General features: G+C 29.8%; 1 protein-coding gene across 4 annotated transcripts in view; it reads left to right on the top strand.

Annotated features, from left to right (window-relative positions):
* LOC127732906 (CREB-regulated transcription coactivator 1-like) overlaps positions 1–11,147 on the top strand; it is a 55,659-nt gene extending 44,512 nt beyond the window's left edge. For all 4 annotated transcript variants that reach the window (XM_052242116.1, XM_052242118.1, XM_052242117.1 and 1 more), the window contains one exon: positions 3,604–11,147. In XM_052242116.1, coding sequence (XP_052098076.1) covers positions 3,604–3,821 — 218 coding nt within the window. In that variant the 3' untranslated portion in view covers positions 3,822–11,147. The remainder of the gene's footprint in view (positions 1–3,603) is intronic.
* Positions 11,148–12,751: the final 1,604 nt, after the last annotated feature.

Raw genomic sequence — 12,751 nt, 5'->3', positions numbered from 1 at the left:
AAGTATATAGTTGTATCAATAGGATTAATGTGAGTTTTTTCCTAATGTATTTTCTATTCAAATGTTAGTTTAAGATGGTCTTAACTTTCCTTTTACCTTTTTGCTCTACCAATTTTATTTCCTCTAACTGGTATTAAATAATAATATATTCATAGCTTAGACAGAGCAGTTACATAGGCTTAATGTATAACTGAACAAAATTTTTTCTCACTACGCTTTATATTAGAGAGGCAGGTCTGCGTGTTTGTCAATTTTTGCATTATTTTGTGTGCCTTGTATCAGCAAATGTTTATAACAAAGAGAAAAAAATCCCTTACGAAATCAAGATATAAGAATAATCTATGCATTTCCTATCATGAAATCAACATTTTTTTAATGCCACAAAGGTTTTTTTGCAGATTTATTAATGCTAATGCTTATAAAACTTGAAGACTTTATGTAATTGTAAAATATAACCTATATTATTTCATTTAAATTTAGATTATAAAGCATATTTAAAAACTGCTTCTCTATTATAAATTGATTAAAAAAATTGAACATTATTGATTTTCAAGAAAGACTATTTCAATAATGAAACAGTATGATAAATTAAGATCAGTTGCCAACAACAGAGAAATTTTAATTAAAAATCAAGCTAAGTATATTTAAAAACCTCACCGATTTGCATCAGTTCAAATTATATTTGCTTGAAGTATGAAAACTGCTAATTACTAGAATAATTCCTGCTTTAAGTTATTTTCTATTTTCTATAAGCATGTTTTTTTTTAACCATCCTTCATATTTTACTCAACTTGCCTGCTTGTTTTCTTGAATTAATTAATTTGTGAAATTTCTATTGAATGCCTTAACAAGGATCTGAACGTCAAGTTGTTAACTCGTAGCTTTAGTCGGATAATTACTTATTGTGACTTGTAAAGATTGATGGATGGGTTGTTGTTTAATGTCCATATATGATCAGGTCGAGGACATGGTGATGTGAATTGAATATAAATCCTAAATGATTGCACTTCCCTTCATCTTACACAAAAACCACTTGCCCAAAACAGACTGGCAAACCCTTCTTTTTATAACATCTTACTCAAGCCATTTGTCAAATATCTAGACTAGCAAAACATTCATAATTAGACATCTTACACACATCATTTACCTAACAAAGAGACTAGAAAAATACATAAAATAGGGCATCATACACAAACTTCTTTCCCAACAAAAAGACAGCAAACCATTCAGAAGGAGACATCTTCTTAACATTATGCATAACAAGGCATCTCTAACATTGCTTGCCAAGCAAAGGGACCCTAAAAACTATTCACAATAAGGCATCTTACACAAACCACTTGTTCAACAGAGAGTCTAGCAAATCATTCATTACAAAGCATCTCATTTTTATAAGACCGCAAAATGCGGTCGTATATTGGTATCACGTCGACGTCGTCGTCCGAAGACAGTTGGTTTCTGGACAATATCTTTAGTATTATTAAATAGAAATGTATGAAATTTAAACACAAGGTTTATAATCACAAAAAGAAGTTTGGGATTGATTTTGGGGGTTATGGTCCTAACAGTTTAGGAATTAGGGGCAAATAAGGGCCCAAATAAGCATTTTTCTAGTTTCCAGACAATAACTTGTGGAACGGTGTATGGATCTCTCTGAAATCATACCACAAGTTTCCATACCACAAAGGGATGGTTAGGATTTGCTATGAGGGGGTTATGGCTCAAACCGTTTAGGAATTAAGGGAAAAACAAGGGTTTCCTGGTTAATGGACAATTACTTAAGACAATTTAAAAGCAGTGTAAGGGAGGTAATCCAAACATAACGTTTTGATTACCTCCCTTACACTGCTTTTAAATGATGTATAAAGAAAATGTTGTATTGTCTTGAGATGATTAGCTGTCAATTTATTTTTAGAAGTTACTATTAAGGAATATTAATTTTAGCCATGATTATGTATGTCATTTTCTATTTTAAGACTTTTATGATGTATTTAAATGGGTAATTATGGTTGCAAACTCCATTGGAAATTTGAATTGAGATTATGACCATATCTTGAGGGAAAGAATTTTTTTGGGGGCAAAAGTGAGGGGTAAAAGGAATTGTGAAGGGTCAATTTTTTCTCATTTCAGATTTCAGAAATTAAAAAGAAAAATTCTTCAAATATTTTTTTTTGCAAAAAAAAAGTGTGTGTGTGGGGGGGGGGGGGGAGGGGTTCAATACTCATCAGCAAAGTGTATTGCTCAAAAGCAATTGAAATTCAAATAATTGAATATAAATTCAAATCATATAATCAATTCTAAGTTCTTTGACTACAGTTATTCTGTGTCAAATATTTAATTACAATTCAAATTCAGACCTGTATCAAGTGCGAATATTGTGTCCATTTTTGCCCCAACTGTTCAGGGTTTGACCTCTGCGGTCGTATCCAGCTGCGCTCAGCAAAGCAATTTATTTTTTCAGTATTTACAATCACTGCAGTCTCACTTATAATTACATTACCAGTCTAAATCTCATGAAGGACATTTCCTAGCATGTTCTAGTATGTGATTGAGGATTGCATTTTACTCAAGACTTTGTATTTTAATCAATTCTATATTGCAATAAATTTTCTGAATAAAAAACACAGACACGTCTGGTCTGAATGGTACCTGTGCTATGGGAATGCCACACCCTTTGCATGATAAAATTTCTCAGCAAACAACTTGTAGAAGGTTTCATTAATGACTGTGCAATGTAAAATTTTTAACTGGTATATCATGTTTCATGGGGTATTTACAAAATATTTATCGAGACAAGGTAAAATTTCCTGAGCTTTCTAAACAAGTAATATCCTTCACAAGACTGGAATAATCGCAAATACCTCGCTAGAGCATGATATATCTGTTTAATTCCACGGAAAAGCAATATGAATGGTGAATTTAAGCATCCAATTCAATTCTATTATTTATTTGCTATTAGGCAAAAGCTGTTGTATGTAATAAAATGCACTAATGAACAAGCATATTTGTGAAGGGTAAAAATGTCATATACGTATCAGCAAATACCATGGCAGAGAGGGTAAAACAGCATATCCTTGTGCATATGCCCTGGCAGGAGTGAAATATAAATGATATTCATTTGATAATAAAAAAAGTACAAGAAAAATACACTGGCTATCAACCATTCAAAATACAGCATACTTATATGAGGGGTATTTATCTGCCCTTTCCAACCCTCTTTTCTTTAAAGATTACCACATCCTCATATCTGAAGAGAGCTTACACAACACTTTTGTTTAAATTTAAAAATCATATCAACACAACATTTCTGGTATGCAAGATCAGAATTTGTACTACTTTTCCCAAAACAAAAAATATTTATTTACACTAACAAAACAAAATTTATACATCAAAAACATGGGTTGAATAAAAAGTTATCACATTAAAATTCAGTTTATGTTTTTCTTGTACACCTGATTTATATCAGTTCATGTGTTCTTTTACAACACTGAATCTATTGAAATATACATTATTGATCTGAAAAGCCATTTTAAAAACAGTACTTTTGAAAGATACTTAAGAAGAGGCTCTTACAAGTCTTGACTAAAATTCTTATTTATGTTTTAGGTGCTGATGATTATACGAAACAACAAGATTTTGCTAAAGAATTAGGAAATGCTATAACTGGAATGCCCGATGGATTTGATACGGACCTTTTTCCTTCTGTTGAAGCTTTAAAAGCTGGACTTGACCCATTAGATTTACAAGAATTGCAGTTGCTATCGGATCCAAATAATTTAACTGATCCAGCTACTGAAGAATCATTCAAACTTGATAGATTGTAGGATGCCATCACTTATTCTTCCTTGTGTGATGACCAAGAAGAGAACCTTTATATTTTATTTTGGTGATCTGAAAGCTTATGACATTCCATCCTTATTTAATGTAAACCAACTTCATTTTAATGATATTGTCATTACTGTTATAAATTGTAATGGAGAAAGCATTTAACGTGGGCATTAACTGAGTTATTGTTTGATGACCATTTATATCTACCTTTTTGTCTCTGTTGCATGTCCTAGTAAATTTGGATAATTTACTTTTTCGGTAAAAAAAGGTTGAATGGTCCAAATAATAATACCATTGAAATGTTTCTCTTTCAGGGTAATAAACATATTCAAATAGGCTTTTTTACAACAAAAAAAAGAGTGATAATTATTTGATGGCATTGAATTAAGTTGAGATATTATTTTAAGAAAGCCAAGCAGCGATACACAATTTCCATTTCTAAAACAAACTGTTAAGCCCATGATCATAGATACAGAGCTTTGAAATTTTGTGTTTTATTGTGATATTTTAATTTCATCTTTGATCATGTGATAAATATATTTCTTAACATTTTGTTGTAGAAAAGGAATACTTTTGTAACAGTTAAAAACAAATACGTAAAATGTTCAAGGTTTTAAGCTGAATAATGCTTTTGAAGTTTTAGAATGTGAAAAAAATATGAATTGGTATCTGATTTATTATAAAAGGAAGAAGATGTTTCCATAGAAATGATTTTAAATTGTGATGAACTTGGATTATATTTGACCTTGACGGATGAAGTTGGTTTATATTTGACCTTGACAGATGAAGTTGGTTTATATTTGACCTTGACTGATGAACGTGCTGGATACTGTGCTGTTTGTTAAGTATTACTGTTATGTTTCTCGTTAATTGTTTGATCAAAGTTTATTTGTCATTTTTGTTTTGCAATAGATAGCTAGTGGTTGAGAAAGGGATTTTAAAAATCCCTTTCTGTGTATAAAAAAGTACAGTAAATCTTATATGACATGTACTTTCTATATCTGACGCAGCGTTTTTAACTTTAATGAAATGGCATGGTAACACTACATATTGTTTTGAATATTATCTAAGTATTATAAAGCTAGGATTATGACATCACAATTTCATATTCAAATTATTATTACTATAATATCATGTATATCAAAGTTTTAGTAAGGACTGACAATTTTGTTTAATGAATTGAGGCTGAAAAGCCACTTTAGAGAGTCTTTTCTATTTGTTGAAGCAAATTGATACAAATTACTAAAGCCCTAGCCAATTTTGACGAAAATGTGGCAAAAGCACTGGTGATAAGATCACTCATTGAAGTGTTTGACAATGTAAATGATTTGAATTCTAAATACTTAGTACTTAGTGTGACATGGATAGAGTAATTTGGGGAATTCTGATATTTTGTTCTTATTCAAGACTTTGTAAACATGATTTTAATATTTTGGGACAATGCATATTTGCTGTAAATCTAGATAACAAAAAGTACTTTTTTGATAGTTGAATTGCTGTAGAAAAGTTTGTATGTCATTACTTCTGACACATTGTAATAGCTTTACATAATGTGATACCATGAAGTTAAGTTGTCAAAACAACATGTTCTTTCATTTTCGTATGGTTTAAAACTGAATTTTCATTGCTTTAAGATATGAAATACCATTAATAAATTCAATTTGGATTACTTTTGAATAAAAAAATACATTTAAATTTTGATTCACAGTATAATTTGCTATCTCGAAATACAAAGGCAAAAGTAACTAAAAAAATTTTTTTTTTTTTTTTTTTCTTTTTGAGTTTCTAGAAATTCTGAATTTGATATAGTCTGAATTGGTATTTACTTGTGAAAATTTGAATTGCAGGCTTTACAGAGAATTGACGGCTTTATTTATTTCACATGGGTCAGATTCTATTATGGCTTAAATGAATTTTCATTCAAGCATTGATCTAAATGGCAGCGTTTATCTATAAAAACTTTGTTTTAGTAATTGTAAATATTTATTCTATGTACAAGTTGGTAGGTTTATATCATAAATTCTGCAATACAAATATCAGTATATAAATCTGCTGTGTAAGCAGAATCAAATTGTGAGTGTGAATGCCATACCCAGTAAAGCTTACAAGTGCTATATGTGTGAAAACTGTCCATTTATACTATAGATCATAACACAAAATTTTGGTAGGATCTTCTTAATGAATTGTAAAGCATATATGTATTTTGATCTGGAGAAAAAAAATGTTAATACCAAACATTGTGTTGGTCTGCTTCTGTCAAATTGTATCTGTCATAATTAAAGGACATTACGAAGACCAAGGGACTTCAAACCTATATACATTATATAGAAAAATTAGTCATTTACCGTGCTGAAGTTTATCAAGGATGAGCAACGTTTGAAATTTTGAAACAATGTTGAACATACATCGTTGTGAATTTAGTTATCAGATGGTTAGTTTTGGTCAGATTCCTTTAGAAAAAGCTAATGTTTAACATACATCCTTGTGAATTTAGTTATCAGATGGTTAGTTTTGGTCAGATTCCTTTAGAAAAAGCTAATGTTTAACATACATCCTTGTGAATTTAGTTATCAGATGGTTAGTTTTGGTCAGATTCCTTTAGAAAAAAGCTAATGTTCAACATACATCCTTGTGAATTTAGTTATCAGATGGTTAGTTTTGGTCAGATTCCTTTAGAAAAAAGCTAATGTTTAACATACATCCTTGTGAATTTAGTTATCAGATTGTTAGTTTTGGTCAGATTCCTTTAGAAAAAAGCTAATGTTGAACAAATAGATGTAACACTGAATAATCTTTTATGTAAGTAGGATCAGATCTATGAAGTACAGTAAACTGTAAGTGCCATTCCTTAGATTATAGCATGCATTAAATGAATGAAATCTATAATATTGAATTTTATTTTTATCCAAGACTATTTATGGGACATAAAAGATTTTAACAATATTTTTTCAGAAACATCTCCATCTTAATATAATGAGATTTTGAATATTACTAAAAAAAAAAAAATTTAGAGATGGATGTAAATTTTGGTTTTAAGGAATTCATTGCATTTGTAGTAAAAAAAAAATGTGATTTAAGTATTGTTGATAATGAGTGTTGGGTATTTTATGGTATAAATGGACATATAAGTAGTCTGCACTGTGTACATAGTTTATGTCTACTTCAATTATCTAGTCACAGTACTTAATATACTAACAGAGCACACAAAACACTTTAGTAGATAAGGCCATTTCAAAATAATATTTGTCTTGAAAAGCAAATATGGAAACTTATTTCTGCAAATATCTTAAAATATTTGATTTTTGAGTTGAAATCATATATTTCTCTGACAGGAAAGAAGTAAAGTAAAAGTGGTCAGTTGTTAATTGTTAAAATGAAAGTGCAATATTGTTTGAGGACCAAGTTTGTTTTATGAATAAAGATGCCAGCATAAGGCCATTTTACTAAAGATGCATCATGAAAATGATAAGACTCCTGTCAAAATAACAAAGTTTGCTTGAGTGAAATAGAAGGGTAAAGGTAGTTTTGTTACAGGGAGAAGTCTTGATAAAGTTGAAAAAAATCTGACTAATTTGCTTGTTTAATCATTGTGAAAAGTTTAGAAAGTGGGGGCTGCAAGGACAGAGGTAGAAAGTTTCTGACCCATTTCTTCCTTTAGTTCAGGCCATAAAACATTTACATAATTCAGATAATATGGGATCTCCTCATAGGCAAAATCATCTGATAACTCAAGGTTTTGTGTGTCTCGTTTGTTTTATCCTCTAATATATTGGTAATTTTAGTTAGATTAAATTAAAACAATTTTTAGTGCTTAGTAATTTTTACATACAATTACTTTCACAGTATGCCATGTTACGGCATGAAGAATGTGTGAAAATATTTTGCCTTCATTTATTGTCCATTTTGTTAATCTTACCAGTTAAAGGACTGATCCGTGTTTATTACTTGAAAAATTTGTAAATTGTAATGTTTTTTCATAAGTAATTTGTCTAAATTAACATAACATAAATTTCATTTGTACAAATGTAAATTAAGAATCATGATATTACATTTTCATTACATATTGCTCATTAATGGTGATGCTGAATATCATTTCTTCATTTGATGTCCCTCTAAATGTGCCCTTGTAGACTGTTAATGTGATCCCGATAGCTATATTTATATTTCTTTATTGAACACAGCTGCCTTTTAGTCTATTTTATCTTATTATTCAATTTTTAAAAGACTTGTTTTTTGTATTTATACTATAATTAATATTTCTTTAATTTTCAATTCACCTCAACAAAGCTGAAGGAGAACTTTTTAAGTACCTTTGACATCAGTGTATGCTTGCATCTTCACAGCCAACTAAAAGGGAGATTATCTTGTAAATTTGCATATAAGGAAGCAAAATGTATTGAAAGAAGGTTATGAGACTAGTATGGTTCAATGTCCATCTTGATATCTCAGTAACTAAAAGTAATGAGATTACTCAAAGTGTGTAAACATGCATTTTGGAGTTTCAAGTCAGCATCCAGTCGACAGTGGGTTTCTGTTACCTACTTTTCATGCTTCATTGACTTAGTAAAGTTGTATATCAGCATCATATCTTGACACCTATAAGTAAGAGGATCATCTCAAATTGTTAAGCAATTCACCTTTGTGAGTTTTTCAGCCTTCAGACAATAAAAGGTCACTCTGACCTATAGTATATACTTTATAGACTTTGGTTAGGTTTTACATCCAATTTCATATTGCATTGTCCTTATGAAGTAGGACCATTCATTCTTGTATTGAGATTGGTCTTGGGTAGTAACATAGCATTCAGTCAAAATGAATATTGAGACAAACTTTGTAATCATAGATTACCTATGTTTATATGTGTGTACAATTCCTTTTTATGACATATACAATGAGTTTTAAATGGCACTGATGTATTTTCTTTGTTAAATTGTTAAAAGAACAATCTATTAATGATACCGGTAAAAAAACTTTTGTTTCATATTGCAGTTTACATTTATAATACAAATTCTATTTATTTTTGTTGTTATTTATAAGAGTTTATTAGATAACAAATAGCTATAGAATTACACATATTGTGATGATATGATATGAATTACAATCCATGACAAAATGACCTGTTATTAAGAGACAGGTGTGATAAGGGACAAACTTGTAGACTTGGTTGGTAAAGGCAAATATATGAAATTACTTTAAACAAAATACATTCTGCTTGCTTTTAAGGGGTTGAAAAAATTTTCAATGAAGTATCCTTTAAACAGTTAGGTCAATCATCAAAATTCTAACAAAGGAAATGATTTGGATCAACAGTATTAGATTCATTTAATTACCAGTTTTTAGGGAAACGAGTAAATAATATTGTGATTAATTTTGGAGAACTGAAAGGTAGTTTCAAACTTGATATTCTTTTTCAGAAAGTAAACCGTAACAACAGGACAATATGACCTGTCAATTTTCATGTACAATATAGTTTTAGTTTCTTAACTATTAGAGATTGTCTGTCCTCAGAAATACACTTATAAACAAACTTAATTAAAAAGTTTAAAAATTCAAGTAATCTGTTCATATTTTTATTACAATCTCACTTGGACTATTTGAAAGAATGTATTTCAATTTCAGACTTCAAAACAATTTTTTTATTCTTTTTTTTAAAACTTCTTATGGTTTGATATATAATTTGTTTTAATTAAAAATTACATGACTGCTACTTAATTTCATCATCACATGTCATTAAACTACATGAAAACCAGTCACAAAAATATAATATTTCACTGTTCCATTGATGCATTCATTAAGATTTAGTAGTTTTATATTCGAAAGGGAAATATGTAGATTGAGATCTCCTTAATCCAAAATAGTAAACATCTTTGATAACATTACCAATGTTTATGCTTCTTTTCCTTTCCAAAAGTTTTGGATTGTTTTTTACACACCATTTTTTGAGTCTGATGGTTTTACCATTAGTAACTAATTTAATGATGATAAACAAGGATAAAATGATTGCCTTTCTTCCAACCCTGTCATGAAAAATGTATTTTTTGTGTTGCTGCTGATTCACACTGTAGCACAAGATTTTTTACTTTTTTTGATTTTATGAAATTATGGTTTTCTTCATGTAAGATTATGTTGACTATGACAATAGTATTTTTCTAGATTTTCTTCTAGTTGCTATAGAATTTCAAAATATGTATAATTACTTTAATCACAGATTTAAATTTTTATTTATTAAAGTTCGATGTGAAAGCATTCAAATCAAAATTAGTGTTGTAAATTTTTCACGACATTTAATCATATAAGCATTGGTTAAAAGCCATGAAGTAAGACCATCTATGTCAGATTTACTGTACCTAGCTTAAAACTTATTTTGGTTGTTTTGTTTTTTTAAAGGAACTTTTCGTATTTTGCTTTTCAGTGTTCCTTATATAAATATTCCATGGCAAAATTATAAGTTAAACCAATCCTATTCTCTGTACACATTTTAAAAATTAATGGGGAATAAAACAAAATTTGGCTAGATGGTCAAAAAGACCCATTTTTTAAAAAAAAAAACTTTCAATTGCAGGTAGCTGTGTTCTGAGGCTGCATTAGATTATATCTCTGATTCTTGTATTCATATGAACAAACAGATTCTATTTTATTTCAAAGTACTTATTTTTTGTTCTATATTGACTTTGTGATAATTTATAATATTATATTTGTCTTTTTATGGATATGTATATGTATAAAAATCTATTTTTCTGTTGAAAAAATCTAATCTTAATCTACTTGTACCGGTAAACCGAATGAAATATGTACTGAGAAGATGATAATAGTGTTTACTTTTCCCATACAATATTTCAGAATCGTAGCTAATTTAGTATAGCCTTTTCATGTAAATACATCTTTTGTATGTATGTCCAATCTTTTTTTAGTCCGGCTTATTACCGTTGTAAAGAGGGATTCATCACTGTTGTCATCTGTTTGTCACATGACCGTTGTCCAGGCATCGAGACTTCTCGTTAAACTGGAAATAAATATGTACTTACATTTTGATTTCTTGTCTTATTTGTCACATGTTCAATAGATATATCTATGAGTAAAATTACACAGAATCTTTTTTAGATCTGTTCTGTAAACAGTTCAAGGCATGTCCACTTATTAAATAATAATCAATAAATGTAATTGATCAAATTTTACTAAATAAGAGCTATATTTTATTTTTATTGTAAACTACAGTAAATTTGAACCCCTTTGAGCTTTGCAAGTTTTGCAGGATAAGTTATTAAGCCAGTTTACCCTCTTAATTTTCAGAAGTCATTTAAATATAAAGGAATCAAAATGTGTTTGTGTTGTCTCATTTAGTGTCCATTATGCTAACTTGATTGTACAGGCATTGAAATAATATAAAGATGTTATGTTCTTGAGGACTGTAGTTAAGCCTTGATTTTTGTATGGGCTCATATTGCTTCATCTTCAGTTCCTGTGTGTTTTTTTTTGTCTCACCTCTATGTAATAAAAGCAAGATGAAGGCTTGGAGTTTCCAGTGTCGATGGTGTTAACAATGTATAAGTATGCGATTAGGTCAGTTTTTCGGGAAGCACTTGTGGTAAGTCAGTGATAATTTGTATGCAGTTCTTTTAGCATTTGCATGTCTCATTTCCATGGAGATTATATGGCTTCAGCCCTCATCATGGTTTATTGACTTTGAAACTTTTGCATAGTTTATATGTTCAAGTTTGTGTTAAGGTCAGTTTTAAGGAAACCACTTATGATAAGTCAATGGTTTCTGGTATGCAGTTGTAAATTTCTCATTATCACAGGTTATTTATCCCTGCACATTCAGTCGTGGTTGACTTGGAATGTTGTTTTTTTTTCTATAGTTTTCATGTTAACATATTGTCATCAACATTTACATTATGCTATCAAAATAACTAATAGGTGAGACATATCTCTGTGTAAAAAGTTTATAAGGATAGCTGTTTAGTCTTTTACTAATTTCTTTTGAACTTGGTGTGAACAGACACCTTTATATCTTTTTTATACCCTGCTTGCAATAGTAGGGTAGTGCATACTGTTTGTGGTCTACATCTGTCTGTCTGTCTCTTATCAGGTTAAAGGTATTTTACAATAAAGATTGTGGTCATATCAACTTGAAACTAAGAACACAATGAAATTATGATTAGAACTTTATAACAGACATGTCAAAGTGGAGATTTGACTCCGATTTTGCAGTTCACAGAACTTGTAAGTGAAATAGTGTGAGCAGGGCACAGTGTCCTATGAACATTCACTTGAAAACAGTTTAATTTTTTTAAATCACTAAATGATGAACACTTGTGCTACTTTTGTATGTACACAAACTAGAATTTGTAAAGTGGCCTATGATTTTGTTTTATGATTTATTACTGATGACAGTCATATAACAAAATCTGTTTCATCAAGGATCTGTCAATAAGTGAAAGTTTTTGGTAGATCTACCTTGACATCTGTTTTATCAAGGTTCTGGTCAATAAGTGTACATTTTTCGGTAGATCTACCTTAACAACTGTTTTATCAAGGTTCTGGTCAATAAGTGTACATTTTTCGGTAGGTCTACCTTGACATCTGTTTTAAATAAGTGAAAGTTTTTCGGTAGATCTACCTTGACATCTGTTTTATCAAGGTTCTGGTCAATAAGTGATAGTTTTTGGTAGATCTACCTTAATATCTGTTTTATCAACGGCCTCTATTTTGACATATGTTTTATCCAGGTTCTGGCCAGTAAAATGATGCAATTGGTGGATCTGCTTTGACATCTGTTTAAGGAAGGTTCTGGTCAATCAGTGGAATATTTTTGCGGAGTTGCCTTGACATATGTTTAAAAAGGTTCTGGTCAATAAGTGAACATTTTTTGCGGAGCGTTCTTGCCATATGTTTCAGAAAGATTCTGGTAATTTAGGCGGAACTG

The sequence above is a fragment of the Mytilus californianus genome, unplaced genomic scaffold, assembly GCF_021869535.1.
Source record: "Mytilus californianus isolate M0D057914Y unplaced genomic scaffold, xbMytCali1.0.p SCAF_3, whole genome shotgun sequence".
Taxonomy (NCBI): domain Eukaryota; kingdom Metazoa; phylum Mollusca; class Bivalvia; order Mytilida; family Mytilidae; genus Mytilus; species Mytilus californianus.
This window is presented reverse-complemented; position numbering and strand designations above follow the sequence as displayed.